This window comes from Coregonus clupeaformis, chromosome 33 (genome assembly GCF_020615455.1).
Source record: "Coregonus clupeaformis isolate EN_2021a chromosome 33, ASM2061545v1, whole genome shotgun sequence".
NCBI classification, from domain to species: domain Eukaryota; kingdom Metazoa; phylum Chordata; class Actinopteri; order Salmoniformes; family Salmonidae; genus Coregonus; species Coregonus clupeaformis.
The window spans coordinates 33627554-33655066 of NC_059224.1; the positions used below are offsets into that span (position 1 = coordinate 33627554).

General features: G+C 44.8%; 2 protein-coding genes across 2 annotated transcripts; one reads left to right on the forward strand and one right to left on the reverse strand.

Moving 5' to 3' along the window:
* Nucleotides 1-1143: 1143 nt before the first annotated feature.
* Nucleotides 1144-4502, forward strand: LOC121549309. Its single transcript, XM_041861172.2, has 4 exons — nucleotides 1144-1499; nucleotides 1854-1879; nucleotides 1974-2820; nucleotides 3047-4502. Exons 1-4 carry the CDS (start codon nucleotides 1344-1346, stop codon nucleotides 4373-4375), a joined length of 2358 nt encoding a protein of 785 aa, XP_041717106.1. The 5' UTR covers nucleotides 1144-1343; the 3' UTR covers nucleotides 4376-4502.
* Nucleotides 4503-9952: 5450 nt separating this feature from the next.
* Nucleotides 9953-19276, reverse strand: bub1 (BUB1 mitotic checkpoint serine/threonine kinase). The gene is made up of 23 exons (XM_041860825.2): nucleotides 19055-19276; nucleotides 18669-18728; nucleotides 18138-18476; nucleotides 17960-18003; nucleotides 17778-17857; nucleotides 17616-17662; nucleotides 17327-17511; nucleotides 16964-17097; nucleotides 16289-16857; nucleotides 16048-16094; nucleotides 15829-15948; nucleotides 14737-14847; nucleotides 14424-14508; nucleotides 14240-14315; nucleotides 13933-14110; nucleotides 13628-13697; nucleotides 12534-13459; nucleotides 12339-12439; nucleotides 11974-12135; nucleotides 11516-11673; nucleotides 11214-11391; nucleotides 11007-11113; nucleotides 9953-10802 (listed from the first exon to the last, which is right to left on the reverse strand). Exons 1-23 carry the CDS (start codon nucleotides 19075-19077, stop codon nucleotides 10607-10609), a joined length of 3996 nt encoding a protein of 1331 aa, XP_041716759.1. The 5' UTR covers nucleotides 19078-19276; the 3' UTR covers nucleotides 9953-10606.
* Nucleotides 19277-27513: the final 8237 nt, after the last annotated feature.

Consider the following 27513-nt stretch of genomic DNA (forward strand, 5'->3'; position numbering starts at 1 on the left):
AGGGTCTGAGACAGCTTCTACCATCCGGCCATCAGACCGTTCAACAGATAACCCTAGCTGTCTACCGGCACAGACCTGCACCTTATAGAGACTATTTCCACTGACTCTCCACACATCTATACCTTACACACAAGCACACACACACAGTCAACACTGCTGCTCTATTCAATGCTGCTGCTCTGTTTATATACTATTTATACAACTACGCAACCAAGACACTATCCACTTTATATATATAGTCATACAGTCATACTTGAAATTGCACTCATCATTTATACTGTATATCTTATTGTGTACCGTTATATTACTATGCATACTACCTTCTTACTTACTTTTATTTGACTTTTGATTATTATTTGATATTGATATTGTACTGTGCTGTTGAGGGAGCTCACAAGTAAGCATTTTACTGCACCCTTTATACCTGCTGTAAACTGTGCTGAATACAATTTGATTTTATTAGAATTTTACATTACAAAAATGTTTCTGATGGATAGCTGATCTAAGCTTTCCAATGATTAAAGTCAAGGGTAGGCTATACGTGAGCAATAACTTGTTGTATACTGACATTGTTTGTCATAGAGTCAAATTCCTGTGGGAAAAATGAATGGAATGGAGGGATGAGAAAGAGTGCTAACACAGAGAAAGCTACCATTGTTACAATGCTATCACACACTTTCCAACTCTAGGGACATAGACCTTCAGGAAAATCACTATGATACATCATTAACCCAAGTGAGCCCAACCGACCCCACTGGCTCCAACTGGGTAGCCTAGCAAACCCCTACGGTGGAAAAAAAACATTCTAGGTTGGTGATGTTTTGCTTTCATTTGTGGAATTCTCAAACCCAACAACAGATAGGATATTGCTGTTTGTTCTTATGGTAGACCTATGAAATACATTGTCCATAGGGTAAATTTGAGTGGCGTATAGAGGGACACAGCACGGGAGTTTCTCTTTGAGGCATATTGGGCCATAGAGACCTCAATTTAGGATGCGTTGGGATACCCAGCTACGGTTTACTTTGATTGCGTAACGCACTACACATCATAGAGATCCTATTAAATTCGGTATATTCTATTGTATTCCAAATCCTAATTCTATGCTACACATCAAGCTTGCGTCATAATAGCGTTTCGCGCACCTGCTACTTATGTGGCCCACAACAACCTGTAACGGTCAGATACACTGTAGGTTATCTATCGAACAGAGCTGTAATATTGCCACGTTGCTTCAACCCCACGTTTGCCATTGGTAAAAGAGCACGCCATCACTGGATCTAAGCGGTAGCGTATCCTTCATATCCGAGTGATCATGACCATGTCTGACTTAAGAAGTTAACATGTTTGCCACTTCAGTAGAATACCTGGGCCTCCGTGTGCCCCAGCTCCTGCAAACATATAAGGAGGAGTTCGGCTCACATGGTGTCATCGGGCTCAACCTTTTCCTGATTCTCCTCTTGCTCCTGTTCGGGGCTATCCATCTGCGTAAAAACGATGTAAGTGCGCGCCGCCAGTAGACTTTACTTCTTTATGTAATGGTTTTTGACGCGGGACTGTCAGCCAGGCTGTGACAAACTACTAACAAACTGTCCTACTGCCCACAAACATGAGAACTATAGCTGCAGTGGCGCTGTCCTTTTAGCACCGCGGAGTGACTACCACTAAACTGTCTAGCCTACCTGTTAGACGAGCGCTGTCCAGCGACCTCAGCTCTCCATATAAATGCATGCGCTAGATCTTCATTTGTAGATCTACTTTCTAATTTCGCCATTGTTTGCCATGCAGAATTTATAGAATGTATATTTCAAAATCCTTATCTTATACACCCATGTATTTTTATTTTTCAACAGGATGATGTCTTCGGCGAGATTCACCAGTAAGTTTCATCCTTCATAATTCATTGTGAATTCAAAGGGATCTTTCATAGCTCTGAACTCAATTTAAACCCAGTCTGATATTTTCTCTTGCAGAGAGCTGGTCAATATGTTCACAGAGGGAGTGCAGCTCAACTACAGATACCTCCAACACCTGGAGGAACTGCTGGACATGAAGAAGTTACAGATAGACGACCTCACCTCTCAGGTGGACCTGGACTGCTGCTCTGCCTCTGAGTCGTGCTCTGACTCATGCTACCCAAGATCATCTTCCAGATCATCTTCTAGATCACATTCTAGATCTTCTATACCCTCCAGATCTAGTGACTGCAGCACATGCCAAACCTGTAAGAAACGGCCTCCACCTGACAGGTTTAAATACCTGAAAGGCTGTAGTCCAGATAGTCAAGATAGACCCTGCCCTCCGGTTAGTCCTAGCCCAGTGGGTAGTCCTAGCTCACAGGCCACACCCTGCCTCCAGCTACCAGGAGGTCGTGATGATGAGGACAGTTATCATGGCTCCACGTGCTCCTCCCATAGCTCCTCCTGCAGCTCCTCTAGGTACGTGTCTCCTTCTGACTCCCCTCTGCCCCTGGAATACCAGCCCAGCCCTCGTCAGCCTGCTGCTACTGGTTGGAGGCGAAACTGGACTCTGATGGAGACCAAAGTGGACTCTGTGGCTATTCCTGTGGCAGCTCCTTCTACTGTCACGTCCCCTGACGGCAAAGACAGAGCTGCTGACCTCACAGACCATACAGACTGCTCCAAGACCACTCCAGACCGTGCAGACCATTCCAAGACCACTCCAGACCGCTCCAAGACTCCGACTGTGAGACAGATTCTGACGGTGAGACAGCTGTTTGAGGTAGTGCCGAGGAAAGCAGACCCACCCCTCCTGCACTGCTGGCACTGCAGACGCCTGGAACTCAACGTGACGCAGAAGGTTCTGTAAAAATTTACTGTTAAACTGCGTCCCCAATGGGACCCTATTTCCTACATAGTGAACAATAAAGGAAATAGGGTGCCATTTGAGATACAACCACTACTGTTTTTTAAAATGTCTGGGTGATGAGTTGTTGGTTTGGTGTTTGTCTAAATGTACACGTTTGTGAAAAGTAACGTATTCTCGGAAGACAATAAATAGAATCTAATCGAATCTATAATCTAAGGTCGCCCGCAATCGCTGGAGGATTGCCGTGCTGATGATCTCCATCGTTAGGTGGCTGCTCGCCGAGAGGCTGAAGGGAGGAGGCACCACCAGCTCAACCTCCCCCCCAACCAACACCACTACCACCCACTCCAACACCTCAACCACCTCTCAGGCTAAGAAAGGATCCGAGATCATCAGGAAAACTGTCAACATGCCAGCCTTCTGTCCACAGGGTGTAAACCCTCCATTTCACTCCCAGGCTCCATGTCAGTCTCCAGGGTCGGAGCGTAAACTCATTATAATGTACGCTCAGGGCGCCAGGGTCCCCTTAATTTCCCAGGAGGTCCGGGAGAAGCTGGAGTCTCACATCTGCCGCAAGCAGAGCCAGCGCCTCTGGGGCTTCCCCAAGTTGGTCACCAGGTACGTGGGCGACCTCACGCCCCTGCAGCCCCCCACCTCCTGCAGCAAAGAAGACAGGAAAATCATGGGCAACATGACTGACTGCCAGGCGGTGTTCTCTGGACGAGTTCTCAACACAGAGTTCAGGTTGAAGAACAAGACTACCAAGCCAGCGGGGGAGCCGAAGGCTACTGCAGCTGTAGCTGCAGCAAAGGACATCTCACCAGCCATCAGACCTGTGGAGAAGACTACCACCACCAGCACCATGCTCCAGCCAGCCGAGACCCATGCTACTAAACCACCCCAGACCAGACCCTCTCTGAACCAGCCCTCCGCTGTGATGACCTTGACCCCGGAGGGACAATGGCTGGAGAAGAAGGTGAGGAGTAAGTGTATGGAGGTAAAGCTCAAACACTTCCCTGGCATGGTGGCCCAGTCACACCACTCCACCCTTGCCTGGGCAACCAGCCAGCCCACCAGGAAGCCCACCCAGGTGGCAGAAGCCTCCACTGTTGTTCGGAAACGCCCAGCCCCACTCAGACAGAGGGATAAGGTATCATTCATGGACCAGGGGGAGATAAGGCACCTTGCGGACAACCTGATCATGAAACACATGGAGCATCTTCAGAGGCAGGGAGTGACAACCCCTTCGACCCCCTTGGCCCACACCCAGGGAGTGACAACCGCCTCGGCCCCCTTGGCCCACACCCAGGGAGTGACAACCGCCTCGGCCCCCTTGCAAAGCTCTCACAGCCTGGCTCTAAAGACCTCGACCGGCACCGCCACTGTCTCACATCCCCACCCTGCCCTCATTAAACAGCTGGTGCTGGGGAGAGCAAGTGCTGGTGCTGGGGAGAGCAAGACACCGCAGGCTCCACAGCGGTACAATGTGAAGCCTAGCTCAGCCACAGTCAAGGTGGGAAGACGCTGCAGCATCATCCAGCACTGAGGTCCAGAGGGCTCCTGCTGCCTCCTTTGATTAGGCCTCCTCTCATTTCCTGCATATGGTAGCTAAAGATGTATCCAGAAGTGAATAGTATGTATTCTTTCTACCAAATACATTGTTTTGCATTTCACATGATTTGACTGTTTGTTCTATAATAATAATATGCCACTTAGCAGACGCTTTTATCCAAAGCGACTTACAGTCATGCGTGCATACATTTTTGTGTATGGGTGGTCCCGGGGATCGAACCCACTACCCTGGCGTTACAAGCGCCGTGCTCTACCAGCTGAGCTACAGAGGACCACAGTTCTATGAGTAGAGTATGTGTCTGTTCCTAATGAATATTGATTTTGGGCTTATTCATTTTGGTTTGTTTTAAATACAACAGGCATAGTTTAGGATACAGAAAAAATGGGTTATATCATGGTGCACTGTTTAAAATACACTATGTCAAAACAGAGTATTTTATACAGCCACATAGATACAAGCAAACACAGCTGACTGGAGGTGAAATAGCAGCGATATTGATGCTAGAATACACTTTACAGTATCAAACTGACATGTTGAGCTATTTTGGTCTGAGGTGGTGCCTCTTGAAGGTCTACTGCCGCTTTCCATTTCCATCTCAGAGCTGTTAGCCCAGTGAGCTCTTTTCCCAGTGACCTGTTTGGCCAGTTAGCCTATTGGAATGACAGTTGTAGGTCTATCTTTATGGACGTAAACAGACCAGTTCATTCCCCGGTGTTATTTTTCAGTCTATGCTTGTAGATTCCTCCAGATGACAGCACAAAGCAACACTACCTTGAGGCCAGTGAGAGCAGACAGACAGAGCGATACTCCCACTCACTTTCGCACACCCCCCACATACAAGTATTTACATGTCGTGCACATGGAACGATACCAGAACGAAGAGGACGCGTGCTAAATTATACCTGACCACTTTAGCTGGAGTGTTACTATAAACAGACAGGATTGACCAGTCAAAAGTAGTGCACTGTGTAGGGAATAGGGTGCTATTTAGGATGGGCCTGAGTCACCTCAAGGAGTAGGACCTTGTTACTCAGCTTCCAACAAAGACAACAGAGCAGATTTCGAATACAGTGCCTTGATGAGGCTGATGCAGGATCAGTGCTCTCTCATAATAATAATAATATAATATGCCATTTAGCAGACGCTTTTATCCAAAGCGACTTACAGTCATGCGTGCATACATATTTTTTTTTTGTGTATGGGTGGTCCCGGGGATCGAACCCACTACCTTGGCGTTACAAGCGCCGTGCTCTACCAGCTGAGCTACAGAGGACCACAGGATCCCTGGAGTCCTGTCACACGCTCCAGCAGACTGGGATTGAGAGGAGAGTCAGGAGGGGGAAGGGGGGCAGAGGGTGTTTGTCTCACTAACTGTGTGCTGCATCATCTTTTGACAGCTAACATTTACATCCCCACTGTGTTCTCTTGCTGTTCATATATTTATGCTAATGAGAATCCCAAAACCCAGATGTCACCAACGGTAAAAAGGTCGCGATAAATAGAGAAAGGAGCACAACCTGCAATTCTGAGCCACCTATGCCATGCATGGAAACTCATCTGCGTCCCAAATGGCACCCCTATTCCCTACATAGTGCAAAACAGTTGACAAGAGCCCTGGGCTCTTGGTCAAAAGTAGTGCACTACATAGGGAATAGGGGTGCCACTTGGGGGCGCACGCTTAGTCGTCTTATGCCAGGGTATTCCAGAAGATAATTCTTCTCAGATACGCATTTCAACACAGATGTGACACATACCGTGCTTCAATGTATTATGCAGTGCCCCCTAATCTGATTTTGATGACATGCTGAGCCTGAGGTACAGGAAGGTGATCACACCTCTCTCTGTGGCCCGTACACATAACTGATGTACCACACATTTGGCACAATAGTCACTTGTGATACAATGGAGAGTTATTCTGCACAAAAATAAATTATAACGCACAATGGTTGTGTAAAAATCTGTTATATCACAAAAATATCAGTTGTATCAAAACCATTGTGTCAAATCATCAGTTGTACAATCTGAGTGTCTATGAGTAGAATTCTATGTAGAAAACCTCCTAGTGTCAAAATGATAGACCCAGCGTTGACAGGATAGATTCTGATGTTCCTCTCTTTTCCGAAGTTAATGAGATATGTAATATTGATACCCTCTGCACCCAGGGGTACAGCTCTGTGTTCAGAAAGATAATATCATGAGCACATCATCAGCACAGAGGAAACTGTCTAGAATACAGTTGCTTTCATTCTCCTGTGGTGCTGTGAACAGCACCATTCTCTGTGATCCTACGACATTGAACAGAGACCTTGGGGGAACAAAAGCAAGGAGTCTTCTTGATAATTGGTTACCTTGGTGAGGTTTTCATGGCTCAGCCACATCTCTCATGTCAGTGGCTATTTTCATGTGTACTGGCTATTGCCAAGGTAGAGAGTCACATAACATCAAATGACCTCTCAGGAGTGTCACTATGATTCACTACTCTGTTCTGAGGTGACCATGTGTGTAAGGACCATGGGAGGTACTTCAGCTGGCAACTGGCCCTCAGAACCAAGGCACATGCTATGGTGCATTGGAAGAAAACTTGTTGGAGTCTCAAATTTTACCCGATTGAACCCTGGTCAAAAGTAGTGCACTTCGTAGAGAATAGGGTGGCATTTGGGACGCAGCCCTCATTTGTCAGCTTAGGCCCTCGGAAACCTCTCATTAATCAACACTGTTGCAGGTCGTCTTAATGACCTTAAATGGGAAGTAATATTCCACTAAGGGCAGCCAGCAGCAGCAAGGCGTGACACCTCCCTCTTCTGCTACCTGTGGCTTCAGTCTCTCACAAGGCTGGATATTAAAGCCACCACACAATTACAAATTACATATTCAGTTTGTGACATTTAATATCCCACACAATGGAATACACCAAATTAAAAAGTAATTGCCCTAGATGAATATTCAATGTTATGAGGTTTTTGCTATGTGTAAATGCCCCCCATTCGTTAGGGTGGCTAGGTTCTCATTACAAAGTGTCAGCACAGTGGCATGAATATACTGATTAATTCTCTTCTCTCTCAAGTTTTTGGATGAATTATCAGTCACACCCGACCCTTGTCCTTGAGCGCCTACAGTATATATATTCAACAAACAAATCACTTTTGCCTTTCTGTTCCTCTCCTCTTTGTTCCGCTGGATGGACAATATTATGCAAAGCAGAAAATCATCATGTATGTAAAACACCTCACTGTGAGCCACAGCATTAAAGACCTGGAAAATCAAATATTCATAAAGAGGATTACTTTCAAAGTGCGCTTTCTCAGGAGTTTATTGAGGACCACCTATTTTGATGTTCACTGATATCACTCTCGCCTGAGGGGATGGAAAATGAAAAACCGATTGAGGCACGTTTTTATCATCAACCCCCTTGAGAGGTTTACTCTAGCGTCCACCCTAAAAGGATGGTCTGTTTCAGCGTCACCGTTCCAGCTGCCTGGAGATTTAATTAGCATCAATACCAAGAGCAGCACGTCTCTGCTGCGCCCATCTCTCTTTTCATCTCCCAGCCTTCAGATTGTGACATAATTGACAATGCTGTATACGTCCCAAATGGCACCCCATTTACTCTATAGTGCACTACTTTTGACCAGGGCCAACAGGGAAATGGGTTGATATTTGGGACGCAGGCGCTGTGACCAAACACAACAAAGAATCTCATTAATCATGCAGAGAGCCGAGGGCATCAGAGGAAGACCAGAGCTGTAAGTGGGAGACAAACAGTGTGGCTGGCAAGGGGACAGTCAGTGGCAAAGCTAGAGGCACTTCTGAGGGAACTATACGGTAGGGGCACAGATTGTGGTAACTACGTATGTGGCCTGGATCCAAACTAAATGGTAAGAAAGCCTTCATAGAATGGCCCATCTCCTGTTTTTGTAGCACAAGGCAGCTTGATGTACCAGTACACCCCCTGGACAGGATGCTAGTCTGCCAAAGGGGCTTATCACCCAATCAATATCCTTAACCCTCCCGTTGTCCTAGGGTCAAAATGACCCGCCACTGTGTTGAACCAACTTTATTACATTTTTATATTTTTGGGATCATTTGTGAGAAGGAGGCAGTGAGACTTTAAAGAAAGTATCACTGCCGCCTCCTCACAAATGATCCAAAAAATATACAAATTAAATAAAGTTGGTTCAACACAGTGGCGGGTCATTTTGACCCTAGGACAACGGGAGGGTTAAGTGCCAAACAGAGAGGCATCTGTCAAATTTTTTAAATATTTAGTATGACTCGAAACTGAATTGCTCAAATGGAAATATTCTGTTTGGATCCAGGCTAGTAACTTTGTGGTTATTTCATATATCACTTCTTCCATTCAATTATGTAATGCACTATAATACAGGTCCAGATTCAGGTATACAGTGTGGATAACATCTAGTGAAAATCTTCACCTGGAGTTTATTTTGATAGCCTAAATAACAGAATCCAAGCTTCATTAACCTGCTTCATTTGTTTTGATCTATTCTCTCAGTCTAGATAATGTAAATAGAATGAACTCATTAGAACGCATTCTAGTTCTGTGTTCAGGATGAAAACCATGATCTGATTGCTGTATACTCTATAATCATGAAACAGCTGGATCTAGATAGGGTTCATGTATGGAAACATCACTAATAATTGCCTTGCCTTCATTTATCTTGTACTGTAGACTCAGGAGAATGACTGGTAAATGGCCTGGGAAATACTCGGTTTACTGTACACACATACTGTGTTAGTATCTAGCTAGATATCAAATAGTGGATTTAAAATTACACACTAAATCTATAGCACGTTGCTTAGCTTCATGAACAAGGGCGACACCTAGTGACATCATCCTGCATTAAGTTGGAACTAGAGGTCTGCGCAGTACTCGTTTCTTCATACCGCATCCGCTATCGCAAAAACGGGTCCCAAAGCCAACCACTGTCCCGCAATGTTATTTTAAGCATTTGTGACGCAGCTCACTTGCTAGCCATGGTCCCAGCAATTGTGCGCCCTATAGGCAATATTAAAATGCGCAACAATAACTATGAAATAGGTTAAATTACCAGATTCCCACGTGGCCCATTATATTAGGCTATCTGTATTACTGGGTTGTATCAGCCAATATGCTAGATGTAGTTTGAAGAGAGCAGAGTTGGAGACTTTTAAGATGGAGAAATATGGGTGGTCAATATTTATTTCAAGGCAATTTAGTAAACTACAGCCTAATCATATTTAGGAAGTACATTTCATTGGACATTTAACTGTCCCGTTGTTCTCCGCCCACTCTGTAATTGAGACCACAGGCGCACCTGATCTTGCACGTATGGCTACTGAACTTGAAGAAGCAAGATTTGATGCCATTCCACTGATTCTGCTCTAGTCATTACCACAAGCCTGTTCTCCCCAATTAAGGTCCCACCAACCTCCTGTGGTGTAATCATTTTAAAATTAATTTCCTTGGAAATATAACTGCCACGTGATTCTCCCACATGCATAGGCAGCCTACTCTATTTCAATGAGACCACACAAACTAGGCACTTACTTGATCTCGCACTCCCAATGGAGGAGAGGTAGTCTACTAAAGTTGAAGCAGCCAATTCTGAAAGTGTGCGAATATTGCGACAAAAGATGTGCTTTTAATACAATAGGTAGGCCTAGGCTAACGCATACAAAGCAGAAAGACGACCATATCCAAATAATCTACATGCGTGCATACATTTTTTTGTGTATGGGTGGTCCCGGGGATCGAACCCACAACCTTGGCGTTACAAGCGCCGTGCTCTACCAGCTGAGCTACAGAGGACCGCAATGATCTCTGTCAGGACCCAACTGAAAGCCAAACAGAGGCCATGACTACACTTGTCAGACTGAAAAGGTTTTTAATTATTTACAAATGAAAATACACCATAACATCAATCTCCCTATTTATGTAATTTACAAATGGGCAAAAAGTTATCACAAAAAATACATAAAGGTTATTCAAGGTACCCAATTCAAAGTAAATCTTTTGTATTTACAAATGGTGTAGAGATGAGACATGGCAGTAATACCAATCCAGGGTCGTGTTTACAACGTTTTGTTACCGAAAACAAAAACAAGTGTTTCTTAGTGGACAAGTTCACACAGCATCTCCTTGTTCCACTCAGTTTCAGACCGCTTTCATTCATTTTATACCTCCTGAACAGCACCCAGGGAGTTCTATCTCCGTGCCGACCTACTTTCTAACAGCTGGATGACCAGGCGGGTCTTCAACGATGGCAGCTTGTTACTGTAGTTCTGTTGGAGCACGGTGCTCAGTCTACTGCGCAGGCTCCGCAGGCAGGGCAGGGAACTGCAGTCAGGCACATTCAGCAGAGTGTGGAAGAACTCTGTCCACAGATCACTGTGGGGATTTCTGGAGAGGAGATGGAGGGAAGGGGAAAGTAGTGTGAATTTGAACTATGCTGGAAATATTTTGGGTCAAAAGGCGGAGATGTTTTCAAAATGCAAACAAAAATATTCAAGTGATTACAGAGAGCAAAAAATATGTTTTTTACACAACCACAACAACAACCAGTGAAACCATAAAAAGCCATTAGCACTCCTCCTCAATGGTTACCTTCTAAACACTGAGTTTGTCTTCCACACACCACCCTCCTGTGTTACTTGCATGTATGTTCCAAAAATCATGCAGTACACCGTTCCAGCTATTCCAAAGTAGTCCGTCTAAAACACAAAGAAACGTAGTTAATATTCTCAACAGGTCGTATCGGACATCCACCATATCACTACAGGACACGCACTTGACACGACAGACACACTTTACCTGGTAGTTCCATGGTCTCCCACTCTGCATCTCTGTACACTGGAAGCCTGAAGTCATACACTTGGCGGTGAACGAAGTGCCCTCTGGGAACAGAGTCATGTCAATGCTCTGACCCAGGTCAATCAGGGCAAGGCCATGATCCAGATTATCTGGGTCAAAAGACTTGTTCTCCAGGAACCTAACACACAACAGGCAAACAATTAGCACAGTGAAGAGCCACTGGTAATCCCTGGTAGAGTACTGCATCCAGCCATTACTAAAGATTCCCAGAGACATGACCACCAGTAAGGAGCCATCCCTACCTATCTCCCAGCAGGAAGTTGTCTGGTTTAATGTCAGCGTGAACGATGCGGATGCTGTGCAGCTGTTCCACCATGTGCAGGATGCAGACAGTGAAGTAAATCACCAGAGGCTGGGGCATCACCTTGTCACTCAGGTTCTTGTACAGGTTCACAGCGTTCTGGAGGGGAATAATAAACGTGTTTAACTCCTTTTAGTGCTCCGGTGTGGCCTCTTTTTGGGTGCATCCCAATTATATTTTATTTATCCTGAAGTGTAAACTTGTTCATTACTTCCCACAAATCTAAAAGCATTGGATTGGTAGAGGCATGGGCTACAGAGTTTCCATCATATTTTTAATACCAGTCATTTCCTTTCAAATCAGTGAAGGGAAGTGAACAAGTGCACACTTTGAGATGTAGCCCTGATGTTCAATTGATTGATAAAGTCTGGTGGGTGATGAAGAGGGGTTACTACCCACCAATAGGGTGCCACAGTTGTGGAGCTCGCCCAATAGCACGCTGCCGTTCTGGAAGAGGTGGGCAGAGTGGAAGTTGTTGAAGAGGTGGCGCACGCTGGGCTGCAGTCTGGCATTCAGCTGAGTGTTGATGTAAAACTCCCACGGATTGGCTGGTTTCTGCACCTACGTGTACAGATCAAGACACATACAAGAATTGACAATCAAGCATTCAATAGGAATGCATGAATTGTGAGGATAAGGTCACTATAAAGCCGTCATGTTATCAGGCCTTACTAATGGCAGCACCAAAACAGTCACTACTCATTTCATGAAAGGTCAGTGGAGTCACCAAGTTTAAATTAATATAAAGTCAAGATCCATCCTACCTTTAAAATCATCTTCTCTGAGGTTGTCAGGTCAGTTGCCTGGTAGACCGTGGCAAAGGCACCCTGTCCGAGGACGCAGTCAACCCGTAAGGAGCCTTCACCTGTGGATGACCATCACAGCGATTTTCAGATTTTAAAAATGGGGTGAAATTGTTTTTAAAGTCACTGCCTGTAAACACACCAAGACTTTCTTACCCATTTTGATGGTCATCTTGGGTGCGATGCTAGGGACTTTGCACTGCCAGGTGATGAAGTTTGGCTGGGAGGGGAGTGGCATGGGCAGTTTGGAGAGCAGGGAGGAGATCAGCTCCTCATCCCAGGGGTCGGAGAACTGCGCTACAGCCACTGCCTCTTGAACTGCTGGACTCATGGGCACATCCATGTTCACCTTTGACCCTTGGTCTGGGCTCATAGGAATATCCATGCCGTACCTCACCTCTGGAGCTGGACTCATAGGAATATCCATTCTGAACCTTAATGACGGATGGACTGGACTCATGGTACCATCCAAGCTAAACTTAGATGGTTCTGGACTCATTGGGATGTCCATGGTCTTCAGAGGGAAGACATCTGTTCTCTGACCCTGACGGGGATTCATGAAGGCATCCAAGTCCAGGTCGGGTTCAACGCCAACCTCTGGGCTTTTGACCACTAACCAGTCTGGCTTGGGTGCACACTCCAGGCTCATGGGGATATCGAAGGCAGGCGTTGGGGCTTTCTCTGGACTAGTTGAGACATCAAAGTTGGATTTGAGGGCATAGATCTGGCTCTTTGAAAGGGATGCCTCTGCCACAGATGCATGCTGTGAGAGAGGACAGGCTGGCTTTAAAGACTGCTCTGGGCTCACATAGACATCCCAGTCTGGTTTAGAGGCCTTGGGAGGAGGGCTTTTGGCCCCTGCCCCCTCAGTATGAGACAGTGGGGCAGTCTGGTCTCTGAAGGACAGTGTGGCCGGGGCATGATGCTGCACCTCAGTCATGGAGCAGGTAGCCAGGCTTCGCTGGGCCTGGGCCAGCCCTTCCCCCACGATGGTGCCCTGCTCAGCAAAGCCCTGTGCCCTCATAGAGCACTCAGCGCCGGTCTCAGATAGCCCATCAGGTGGGCTCTGCTCTATAATAGGGCTGAGGGAGGGAAACAAACTCATTATCTTCGCCATGGATGCAACTACATGTGTTTGCCCTAAACACTTGACTACACCTCAAAAACGTTGACCAACAAGCATTCAGAGTGAAAACATACAGTACAATGCAGTTACTGGTAGTCTACAATATCAGGTTACCGGTAAGTACCTGAGTTTTGTGGGCTGTCGCAGGAAAGGCCCCTCTTCCGGACCACTAAAGCCTCTGGGGTGATCATTTTCTAGTGGGAGGAGAAAGAAACAGAGCCAAAAAAGGTCAAGTACTTGCTTTAGACCACATTGTTGTTCTGAACTACAGACACCTTATGTCAGGTGAGGGCATTTGATTTCTGAACAGCCTATGGTTGCATCCCAAATGGCACCCCATTCCCTATGTAGTGCACTCCTTTTGCCCAGTGCCCTATGGTGGTAATTGGGATGCATGCATCCTATGAATGAGCTCAGATAGAGGGCTACCTTGGTCCTGCTCAAAGTTCCAGGAGGAAGGAGCTTTATTTTGGAAGGGCGTGGAGACCAGGTGGGCCGACAGGGAAAAGTCTCTGGTGCTGTTGGGGCAGTTGGCCAGGGAGTTGAGGGAGTTGTAGCGTGCTCCCCACATAGTGCTCTCATCTGGTATCAATTCCGACGGAGATTCCTGAGCAAACACACACACGAAACGATAAAGGTTTGCATTGTGTACACAACTTAAAATAACCCAACCATCATTATTCTTTGAGTCCTTGCTGAATGAAATGGGTATGTCACCATGTAATTGTGCACTTACATTTTGTTTCTCTGGTTTAGATAAAGGGATTTCTGCTAGGGCCCTTGGTGGCTTAGCCTTGTCCACCATAGCAGCACTAAATGGAGCAGGAAACGCACAATAAAACAGTGTTCATAAATTTACTTTGAGAATTAAAAGAGATAGCAAAGAAAACGGGATGCCGGAGAAGAACCGCATGCTTCACCTGCAGTTCTCCTTGTTGTCGTTCTCATCCTGAAAAATGGCAAAAGGCACTGCACTGGGGGGCTTGCTGAACAAAGAGGCGCCTCCTTTAAATAAAAATGAGAAAAATAAACCAGACATTTAACCACTGTATGTAAAATAAAAAAAGGCCGACCTGCCATTATGCATCCCTTTGATTGATTGTTGTTTTCTTTCACCTCTCATTTTATTGTTTTACTGTAAAGTGTTTTGCAATTTTAAATGCACTTTTGATTTGACATACAGACTGAAACAAAGGTTTTGAGAAGTTCCAATCGAAGGGGGAATTGAATTACCCATTCTCTGGTAGACAGCATCAAAGCGCTTCTCCGCCTGATGCATTGGCATGCTGGGGAACTGGTCCTCCTGCATGAGGGTTGGAGCCTGGAACATGTCCATGATAGCATCTGGAGGGGAAGGTAAAGAGGTGAGATACTAAGGACCATATAATTAGGAATTAGAATACTAGAATGGACATGAACCTTCTTATGATGGGATGATAAAAGGTCAGCCATTTTGGTCAGGGAGTTGGTCAACCATGGTTTGCCAGTGCTGTGATAAGAGTGTAAAATAATGAATTTTAAGAATGTATCTGCACTGTATGTTTGTTAGCTACTGTAGCTAGCCAGCTAGTTTCATTTTTCAAATTAACTGCCAATATGCCAATATTCCATTCAAACAATATAGTAAATCCACAGCCATTGTCCATATACTGGCTGAAATCAGTTGATGATAGGACTTAGACAAGTTGTAAATGCAACAAGTACTGATAATGTATCATATAATAGCACTCACAGCTTTCCAAGAAATCAAAATAATCTGAGATATTGATGGTCTGTTTACATATATTTTAGAGGCTATTTATACAGAAAATGTGTATAAAACCTTTATAAAATATTTATAATTATATGACAATATTTTAGGTTGACAATAATTATATATTTACATTTACATTTATTTACATACATCACATTCCTTACTTTTATTTTCCTGCATAAGTAAAAATCAGGATTATGACACTACTGCCATTCATTCCTCCCTGACCAATTTGGCTGCCATTTTCACCCCATTCTGGAACTTTTATTCAGGTTTATGACATAGCCCCTCTAGTAATTTAATAGGATCTCTATGCTAAATCTCCATTGGTTGTACTGCCTTTACCACACAGATGTATGGTAATACATTGGAATATCTCCACCAAAAAAGGGATTCGGTGTAGCAGATAGCACCACGGAAGTGATTGTTTTTAGCACCAATGTTTTTTTCTGCCTTTGAATTTAAAATCACCAATATCTGAACACAACACACTTTATGACTGAGTGACCAATAAATGTATGAAGAAATGCCTTCATTTGAGCAAATGAATAAGAGTTGAGTTCCCAACTCACCAAGTGCCTCCCGTGTGTTGACTGTGGGGGATGGGAGAACCCTGGACGGGGTGGCTTGAACCAGTCCTAGAGAAGTGTTAGGAGTGATATGGGACAGGTTCCCAGTCCCTCCCTGTGACACTGACAGAGAGAGTGAGGGACGGTGTAATTAAACCTTTTAATTCACATACGGAAACCAATGAGGGGAAGAAAGGGCCCAGATTATGATATTTTACTTACCATCTAATTTCACCTCTGACTCAGTAGCTTCACTGACAGACACCTCACTGGAAAAACAAAGAGAAACGATTAGCTTAGATGATACAATTAATTAAAAACAAATTCATTATCTAAATCTCTGAGGCGTCTCGTCCCTGACAGAGCTAAAGAGGCTAGAGACACATAATACATTCTGGTTGCAAATAATTACACATCTGAAACCAGGACTAATCTAGAGACATGATGACTCATTATTACTTACTGATGATCTCTGCCATTGTGCTGCTGGAAGCTGCTGCTGAGGTAGTTCCCTAAGCCACCGAGGTGGGACTGGGAGCGAACATCCTGGCGAGGAACTCCCCCGTGCTGCAACTCAGATCCATAGGCTGCTGGCTTCTGTGGGGACGATCCAAATGACAATCCAATAGGCTTAGGGATTTGTCCTGGTTGGGGTTGAACCAGAGAGGCCTGTAGAGTATATGCCTGGGGAGCGACTGAAGATGGTTTTGGCGCTTCTGTACATTCACGCAAGTGACCCATTGGTGCTTCTGGCAGGTGAAGGGAGCGACTATGGGAGGTGTTTTCCTCTTCCACCTGTCCAGATGGGGGAGAGGACCTCTGTGAGAGCAGGGTGTCTGTGATGGGAACCCTGAGACGGTTGTGCTGAAAGTGGGCCTCAGGTTCCCTCACCGTGCCTTTTCTGGGGACCTGTCCACTGTTCAGTCTCAAGCCTGGAGTGGGTTTAATGCCGAGGTTGTTTGAGAGTGGAGGGTGCCTAAAGGACTGTTGGAGGAACTCAGGATTCAGTCCTGTTGCAGGTGTGCAGGATGCCTGAAAACAGAAGTGCATACCACATTTAAAAAAGGGTCCTACAAATTCTAGGGGAACCACAACAATCGAAACAACTGAAGTTAAGGAGCCATGTGGATTCTCCTACCTGCACTGGTGGAGCAATGGCTGAGCTTCCCTGGCCTGTAGAGCTCACACCGAGGTTACTCTCCAGCTCCTCCAGCAGTTGGTTCATCCTCATCACCTCCTCCTCCTGCTCTCTAGCCAACCTCTGACGTTCCCCTGGTAATATAACAAACAAACATTGGTCAAAAATCACAGTTGGCACTGTACTGGTGAGGTACACACTCACCCATTGGTGCATTTGATTTAGATAAAGGGTGTCTGTAAAGGATGTCATGTGGCCAGTTCATATTGATGTCTGACTACACAATAAAATACAGCCTTGCATTTCTACTCTGTTAGAGGAGTGCGATGCAACAGTGCTGGCTAGGAAGTCATATGACCCTACCAAACTCTCTCTGCTTCTCCACTTGCTTGCGTCTCACAAAGTATCGTCTGGCTCTGACCTCCTCGAAGCAAAGTTCAGACCCTTCACAGACGAGGTCTTCAGTACGGTACATCGACACTGTTTGCAAGTTTACAGCCGGGCCTTGATTGGGTTTATTTACCACCACATTTTCAGACCGGGAGATTCTGCGGGAGAGTTGTTTCATTAGAGGGAATACAATGTAACTTCTCAAAAAATATATAAAATGTAGGGACAAGAAAATGTTTTGGTTTTATTTCTAAAGACTTACATGCGAACTGTTCTGTCTGCAGGGAGTTGGGATAGACCTTCAGGGTCCTGTGGCAGAAAAATATATATTTCTCTGTTGATCACTTTTTATGAACAAACACATGAGAAATGAATCTGAAGCTATTTATAAACATGTTGAAGACAGAAAAATGTGGTAACTGACCTTGTACTGTGGGCTAGGCTCTCTGTGGAATTGCTGCTGATTTACCAAGTGAGAAGTCTGAAGAGGATTCCGTACACCTTCTGTTTTCATAAATAAATTCAGTTTAGATAGTGGATACGTTAGTTTCCTTTTATGAATTCCACAGTCAAAGAACCGGTCCACAAGGAAGAAAACAGTCTCACCTGATGCCCCTGTCCCACCTATAGAAGTCCTGGTTTGGAACCTCCTGTGAATACATTTAGATGTATCAACAATAAACACAACATGGAAAGGCTAAAACTTTTCATATCAGTTTCATTCAATAGAGTCCTTAATTTTGACATGTAATAATTTGCGTTCTAACTAAGTGTTGGAGGTTACCTGTATTGCTGAAGGACCGTGTCAGCTGGCTCAGCTTGGTTCTCCATGGCTCTCTGGTAGACGGCGTCAGCCTGTTGAAGCAGGCCCTGCTGCTCAAACTGTTGAGCCCACGCCACATAGAGGACTGCAGCTCTGGTGCCAATACCCTTACTGTATATGTGGCTGTACAGTTTGATGGGCTCATTGTAATAGCTTGCACATTTGATGCAGTAGTTTACGTATCGAATGTCATTGGAGTAGCGCTCCTCTTGGAGAAATCTTTGTACTAGACGATCTAGCACAAGAGACATCCCCTTGGAGTCTTCAGCAGGTAATCTCTTCTCTAGATATTCAATAAACCTGAAATAATGCAAATGTATGGTAAAGATAGTTACACACCAACAAATATTCACACAAAAAATCAAGTTATGTTGCTCCCAAACCAAGTGAGATTTGCATGTAAAAATCTATAACCCTTAATTGTTTACTTTTGGTGGGTGCCCCCTCTATGAAGATAATAATGGAATATAACGCATGCACAAGTTACGGTACCTGTCCCATGGATCTAGGGGGTCGTCTCCAGTATAGTTGCTCAAACTTTCCTCAAAGCTCCTGTAAAACAAATGAATTTGATTAAAACTCAACCGCAGGTTTGAACCTCTTTCTCTTCTGTTCTGCTTAACTGTTAGCTAGCTAACTTCTAGCATGGATGACAATATGTTTATGTCAATCAAAACCAAGTATTACTGTAAGTTGTATCAGCGAAGAAACTCTAATATCAAATGTTGTATTATTCAGCAAGCAGGAAAATAGGAAATAGTTACTTAACATTAGTTGGCTACTGTTAGTTAGCTAGCAAGGAATCAGGATTAGCTGGGTGGGGAAAAATAAAAGCAGAGTTAGCTAACTAACGTTAGCTAGCTAGCTACGGAACTTACTGTAAATGCGAACCAACATTCATGGTGTGGACTGAACAGCCGACTGGCGGTTCCCACTCCAATATCCAACAATACAAATATGAGCAAATATAAGTTATATTAATTCACTAACTAAATGTTAAGTATTACATTCACGTCGCTAGCAAAGACACTGGTGGCTTATTCTATCTGTGTCGCTAGCTTGGCTTGCCATTGAGCTATAATAAGAACGGTCTTTGCTGGTAGGGTATTTCAAATTCCGCGCTTAGCTGATACACTTCAAAAATCAGCGTAAAAAACGAATGCATCCAATCAGCGCCTTTGGAGCGAGTAAACGCGATTTCATTGGCTGGATGAAAAAATATATAATCATTTACCTAGTCATACTTTCGCTAATGCCTGAATCTGCAAATTTGAATCGTTTGATGAATTTGACTATAAATACTTCCCTAAACTCTTGCATCAAGTCAAAATTTGCTATATCTTAGAAATTCATGACAACAAAAATAAGCTTTTTGGTCTTAATTTAAGGTTAGGCATAAGGTTAACAGTAGCTAGAAAGATGTTTCAGCATCTAGTAATTGTCTCTGGCCCCCTCCCAGATAGGGGGAGTGATGAGCTCTACAGCAGTCTCCCTACTCAATCCCTGGTTGAAAACTGTTTTCTGCCCCTCCCAAAAGATGGAATTTGTTGATAATTCTCCCTCTTTCTGGGACTCACCCACAAACAGGACCAAGCCTAGCTGGAGGGGTGCTCTCATCTTACCTATCAACATAGACAGGGCTCTAACTCCTCTAGCTCCACAATGAGATAGGGTGCAGGCCAGGCAGCAGGCTGTTAGCCAGCCTGCCAGCTTAGTGGAGTCTGCCACTAGCACAGTCAGTGTAGTCAGCTCAGCTATCTCCATTGAGACCGTGTCTGTGCCTCGATCTAGGTTGAGCAAAACTAAACATGGCGGTGTTCGCTTTAGCAATCTCACTGGAATAAAGACCTCCTCCATTCCTGTCATTATTGAAAGAGATTGTGATATCTCACATCTTAAAATAGGGCAACTTAATGTTAGATCCCTCACTTCCAAGGCAGTCATAGTCAATGAACTAATCACTGATCATAATATTGATGTGATTGGCCTGACTGAAACATTGCTCAAGTCTGATGAATTTACTGTGTTAAATGAGGCCTCTCCTCCTGGTTATGCTAGTGACCATATCCCCTGCGCATCCGTAAAGGCGGAGGTGTTGCTAACATTTACGACAGCTGTACATTTCAATGAAACATGTTGAAGCCCCAACATTGCCTACCCTGGAAGCCTGTGTTTCAGACATAAGGAAGACTGCATTTTCGTGTTTTGAGCTTCTAGTCATGAAATCTATGCAACCTACTCAATCACTTTTTATAGCTACTGTTTACAGGCCTCCTGGGCCGTATATAGCGTTCTTCACTGAGTTCTCTGAATTCCTATCGGAACATGACTTTAATATTCACATGGAAAAGTCCACAGACCCACTCCAAAAGGCTTTCGGAGCCATCATTGACTCAGTGGGTTTTGTCCAACATGTCTCCGGACCTACTCTTTGTCCCGTGGAATAAATATTGTGGATCTAAATGTTTTTCCTCATAATCCTGGACTATCATCGGACCACCATCTTATTACGTTTGCAATCGCAACACATAATCTGCTCAGACCCCAACCAAGGATTATCAAAAGCCATGCTATAAATTCTCGGACAACCCAAAGATTCCTAGATGCCCTTCCAGACTCCCTCCACCTACCCAAGGACATTGGAGTACAAAAATCGGTTAACCACCTAACTGAGGATCTACATGTAACCTTGCAGAATACCCTAGATGCAGTCACACACCTAAAAACAAAAAGCATTTGTCACTAGAAATTTGCTCCCTGGTATACAGAAAATACCAGAGCCCTGAAGCAAGCTTCCAGAAAATTGGAACGGAAATGGCGCTCCACCAAACTGGAAGTCTTCCGACTAGCTTGGAAAGACAGTACCGTGCAATACCGAAGAGCCTTCACTGCTGCTCGATCAACCAATTTTTCCAACCTAATTGAGGAGAATAAGAACAATCCAACATTTATTTTTGATACTGTCGCAAAGCTAACTAAAGAGCAGCATTCAACAAGAGAGGATGGCTTTCACTTCAGCAGTGATGAATTCATGAACTTCTTCGATGAAAAGATCATGATCATTAGAAAGAAAATTACGGACTCCTCTTCGAACCTGCGTATTTCTCCAAAGCTCAGTTGTCCTGAGTCTGCACAGAACTGCCAGGACCCAGGATCAATGGAGACACTCAAGTTTTTTAATCCTGTATCTCTTGACACATTCATGAAAATAGTCATGGCCTTTAAACCCTCAAGCTGCATACTGGACCCTATTCCAACTAAACTACTGAAAGAGCTACTTCCTGTGCTTGGCCCTCCTATGTTGAATATAATACATGGCTCCCTATCCACTGGATAACTCACTAAAAGTGCAGTAATAAAGCCTCTCTTGAAAAAGCCAAACCTTGACCCGAAAAATGTAAAAAAAACTATCGGCCTATATCGAATCTCCCATTCCCCTCAAACATTTTAGAAAAAGCTGTTGCGCAGCAGCTCACTGCCTTCCTGAAGACAAATATTGTATACAAAATGGTTCTGTCTGGTTTCAGATCCCATCACAGCACTGAGACTGCACTCGTGAAGGTGGTAAATTACCTTTTAATGGCGTCAGACCAAGGCTCTGCATCTGTCCTCGTGCTCTTAGACCTTAGTGCTGCTTTTGACACCATTGATCACCACATTCTTTTGGAGAGATTAGAAACCCAAATTGGTCTACACGGACAAGTTCTTGCCTGGTTTAGATCTTATCTGTCAGAAAGATATCAATTAATCTCTTGGTGATGTCATTCACAATGTCAACTTTCACTGCTATGCGGACGACACACAGCTGTACATTTCGATGAAACATGGTGAAGCCCCAAAATTGCCTACCCTGGAAACCTGTGTTTCAGACATAAGGAAGTGGATGGCGGCAAATGTTTTACTTTTAAACTCGGACAAAATAGAGATGCTAGTTCTAGGTCCCAAGAAACAAAGAGATCTGCTGTTGGATCTGACAATTAATCTTGATGGTTGTACAGTCGTCTGAAATAAAACTGTTTAGGACCTCGGCATTACTCTGGACCCTGATCTCTCTTTTGATGAACATATCAAGAATATTTCAAGGACAGCTTTTTTCCATCTTCGTAACATTGCAAAAATCTGAAACTTTTTGTCCAAAAATGCTAATCCATGCTTTTGTCACTTCTAGATTAGACTACTGCAATGCTCTACTCTCCGACTACACGGATAAAGCACTAAATAAACTTCAGTTAGTGCTAAACACGGCTGCTAGAATCTTGACTAGAACCAAAATATTTGATCATATTACTCCAGTGCTAGCCTTTGACTTCCTGTTAAGGCTAGGGCTGATTTCAAGGTTTTACTGCTAACCTACAAAGCATTACATGGGCTTGTTCCTACCTATCTCTCCGATTTGGTCCTGCCGTACATACCTACACGTACGTTATGGTCACAAGATGCAGGCCTCCTTATTGTCCTCCCGAGTGGCGCAGTGGTCTAAGGCACTGCATCGCAGTGCTAGCTGTGCCACTAGAGATCCTGATTCAAATCCAGGCTCTGTCGTAGCCGGCCGCGACCGGGAGACCCATGGGGCGGCGCACAATTGGTCCAAGGTAGGGGAGGGAATGGCCGGCAGGGATGTAGCTCAGTTGGTAGAGCATGGTGTTTGCAATGCCAGGGTTGTGGGTTCGATTCCCACAGGGGGCCAGTATGAAAAAATAAAAATAATGTATGCACTCACTAACGTCTACTAAATTGTAATTGTCCCTAGAATTCTAAGCAAACAGCTGAAGGCAGGGCTTTCTCCTATAGAGCTACATTTTTATGGAATGGTCTGCCTATCCATGTGAGAGACACAGACTCGGTCTCGACCTTAAAGTCTTTACTGAAGACTCATCTCTTCATTAGGTCCTATGATTGTGTGTAGTCTTTCCCAGGGGTGCAAAGGTGAATGGCAAAGCACTGGAGCAACGAACCACCCTAGCTGTCTCTGCCTGGCCGGCTCCCCTCTCTCCACTGGGATTCTCTGCCTCTGACCCTATTACGGGGGCTGAGTCACTGGCTTACTAGTGCTCTTCCATGCCGTCCCTAGGAGGGGTGCCTCACTTGAGTGGGTTGAGTCACAGACATGATCTTCCTGTCCGGTTTTGTGCCCCCTCTGGCTTGTGCGGTGGAGGAGATCTTCGTGGGCTATACTCAGGGTAGTAAGTTGGTGGTCTGTTGATATCACTCTAGTGGTGTGGGGGCTGTGCTTTGGCAAAGTGGGTGGTGTTATATCCTGCCTGGTTGGCCCTGTCTGGGGGTATCGTCGGACTGGGCCACAGTGTCCCCCGACCCACCCGTCTCAGCCTCCAGTATCTATGCTGCAATAGTCTATGTGCCGGGGGGCTAGGGTCAGTCTGTTATATCTGGTGTAATTCTCCTGTCTTATCTGGTGTCCTGTGTGAATTTAAGTATGCTCCCTCTAATTCTCCCTCTCTCCCTCCCGGAGGACCTGAGCCCTAGGATCATGCCTCAGGACTACCTGGCCTGATGACTCCTGGCTGCCCCCATTCCACATGGTCATGCTGCTGCTCCAGTTTCAACTGTTCTGCCTGCGACTATGGAACCCTGACCTGTTTTACCGGAAGTGCTACCTTGTCCCGGACCAGCTGTTTTCGACTCTCTCGCTCTACCGCACCTGCTGTCTCGACCTCTGAATGCTCGGCTATGAAAAGCCAACTGACATTTACTCCTGAGGTACTGACCTGTTGCACCCTCTACAACCACTGTAATTATTATTTGACCCTGCTGGTCATCTATGAACGTTTGAACATCTTGAACAACAATCTGGCCTTAATGGCCTTGTACTCTTATAATCTCCACCCGGCACAGCCAGAATAGGACTGGCCATCCCTCAGAGACTGCTTCCTCTGTAGGTTTCTTCCTAGGTTCTAGCCTTTCTAGGGAGTTTTTCCTTGCCACAGTGCTTCTACATTTGCATTGCTTGCTATTTGGGGTTTTAGGCTGGGTTTCTGTATAGCACTTTGTGACAAGTGTTGATGTAAAAAGGGCTTTATAAATACATTTGATTGATTGATTGATTGATTAACAGTGTGGTCAGTGTTTGTAGTAGTGAACTACATGTACAGTGAGGGAAAAAAGTATTTGATCCCCTGCTGACTTTGTACATTTGCCCACTGACAAAGACATGATCAGTCTATAATTTTAATGGTAGGTTTATTTGAACAGTGCGAGACAGAATAACAACAAAAACATCCAGAAAAACGCATGTCAAAAATGTTATAAATTGATTTGCATTTTAATGAGGGAAATAAGTATTTGACCCCTCTGCAAAACATGACTTAGTACTTGGTGGCAAAACCCTTGTTGGCAATCACAGAGGTCAGACGTTTCTTGTAGTTGGCCACCAGGTTTGCACATATCTCAGGAGGGCTTTTGTTCCACTCCTCTTTGCAGATCTTCTCCAAGTCATTAAGGTTTCGAGGCTGACGTTTGGCAACTCAAACCTTCAGCTCCCTCCACAGATTTTCTATGGGATTAAGGTCTGGAGACTGGCTAGGCCACTCCAGGACCTTAATGTGCTTCTTCTTGAGCCACTCCTTTGTTGCCTTGGCCGTGTGTTTTGGGTCATTGTCATGCTGGAATACCCATCCACAACCCATTTTCAATGCCCTGGCTGAGGGAAGGAGGTTCTCACCCAAGATTTGACGGTACATGGCCCCGTCCATCGTCCCTTTGATGCGGTGAAGTTGTCCTGTCCCCTTAGCAGAAAAACACCCCCAAAGCATAGTGTTTCCACCTCCATGTTTGACGGTGGGGATGGTGTTCTTGGGGTCATAGGCAGCATTCCTCCTCCTCCAAACACGGCGAGTTGAGTTGATGCCAAAGAGCTCGATTTTGGTCTCATCTGACCACAACACTTTCACCCAGTTCTCCTCTGAATCATTCAGATGTTCATTGGCAAACTTCAGACGGCCCTGTATATGTGCTTTCTTGAGCAGGGGGACCTTGCGGGTGCTGCAGGATTTCAGTCCTTCACGGCGTAGTGTGTTACCAATTGTTTTCTTGGTGACTATGGTCCCAGCTGCCTTGAGATCATTGACAAGATCCTCCCGTGTAATTCTGGGCTGATTCCTCACCGTTCTCATGATCATTGCAACTCCACGAGGTGAGATCTTGCATGGAGCCCCAGGCCGAGGGAGATTGACAGTTATTTTGTGTTTCTTCCATTTGCGAATAATCGCACCAACTGTTGTCACCTTCTCACCCAAGCTGCTTGGCGATGGTCTTGTAGCCCATTCCAGCCTTGTGTAGGTCTACAATCTTGTCCCTGACATCCTTGGAGAGCTCTTTGGTCTTTGCAGTGGTGGAGAGTTTGGAATCTGATTGATTGATTGCTTCTGTGGACAGGTGTCTTTTATACAGGTAACAAACTGAGATTAGGAGCACTCCCTTTAAGAGTGTGCTCCTAATCTCAGCTCATTACCTGTATAAAAGACACCTGGGAGCCAGAAATCTTTCTGATTGAGAGGGGGTCAAATACTTATTTCCCTCATTAAAATGCAAATCAATTTATAACATTTTTGACATGCGTTTTTCTGGATTTTTTTGTAGTTATTCTGTCTCTCTCTGTTCAAATAAACCTAACATTAAAATTATAGACTGATCATTTCTTTGTCAGTGGGCAAACATACAAAATCAGCAGGGGATCAAATACTTTTTTCCCTCACTGTAGCTGCATTTGCTTAAGCTGTTTTCTAGTGACATTTATTTAGATACATCCATAACAATGAGCTAATGAGGCTGAGTGGGTGATTTGGACAGAGTCAGGCGCAGGAGGGTAAATCACAGAATAAATGGTTTATTCTGCAAATACAGCGGTACGCAGCAATGTGTAAAACACTACAGTGCGGTATAATGGCACACTGGAGAAAACAAAGCACACGGGGTGAATATCCCGGCGATACAAATATATAAAGCTCCACAATAAACAATCACACACAAAGACATGGGGGGCAGAGGGAATACTTATACAGGTATTGATGAGGGGATAAGAACCAGGTGTGTGTAAAAACAAGACAAAACAAATGGAATGATGAGATGACGAGTGACAGTGGCTATTAGGCCGGTGACGACGAACGCCGAAGCCTGCCCGAACAAGGAGAGGAGGCAGTTTCGGAGGAAGTCGTGACAGAGGCGCGATTTCGCCTGGCATCGAAAATGTGCTCACTCGTCAGGACACTGTTGTTCAGAAGAGCTAGCCAACAACACAGCTACAGTAACATAATCACTTCAAACTGAAGCTGGAAAGACTGAAAATTAGCTGCGTTGCGTTTAAACTTTTTTCAATTGACATTTTTTTGTATATAAATAAAATAAAATATAATTGTATTTGTCACATGCGCCGAATACAACAGGTGTAGTAGACCTTACAGTGAAATGCTTACTTACAAGCCCTTAACCAACAATGCAGTTTTAAGAAAGAATAACCACAAAAAAACACACAGAAAATACAATATAAAATAATACAAAATAAAAGTAACAAATAATGAAAGAGCAGCAGTAAAATAACAATAGCGAGGCTATATACAGGGGGTACCGGTACCGAGTCAATTTGCGGGGGCACAGGTTAGTCGAGGTAATTGAGGTAATATGTACATGTAGGTAGAGTTATTAAAGTGACCATGCATAGATAATAAACAGGGAGTAGCAGCAGCGTAGAAGAGGAGGGGGGATGCAAATAGTCTGGGTAGCCATTTGATTAGATGTTCAAGAGTCCTATGGCTTGGGGGTAGAACCTGTCTAGAAGCCTCTTGGACCTAGACTTGGCGCTCCGGTACTGCTTGCCGTGTGGTAGCAGAGAGAACAGTCTATGACTAGGGTGGCTGGAATCTTTGACAATTTTTAGGGCCTTCCTCTGACACCGCCTGTTATAGAGGTCCTGGATGGCAGGAAGCTTGGCCCCAGTGATGTACTGGGCCGTATGCACTACCCTCCGTAGTGCCTTGCGGTCGGAGGCCGAGCAGTTGCCATACCAGGCAGTGATGCAACCAGTCAGGATGCTCTTGATGGTGCAGCTGTAGAACCTTTTGAGGATCTGAGGACCCATGCCAAATATTTTCAGTCTCCTTGGGGGGAATAGGTTTTGTCGTGCCCTCTTCACGACTGTCTTGGTGTGCTTGGACCATGTTAGTTTGTTGGTGATGTGGACACCAAGGAACTTGAAGCTCTCAACCTGCTCCACTACAGCCCCATCGATGAGAATGGGGGCATGCTCAGTCCTCTTCTTTTTCCTGTAGTCCACAATCATCTCCTTTGTCTTGATCACGTTGAGAAGAGGTTGTTGTCCTGGCAC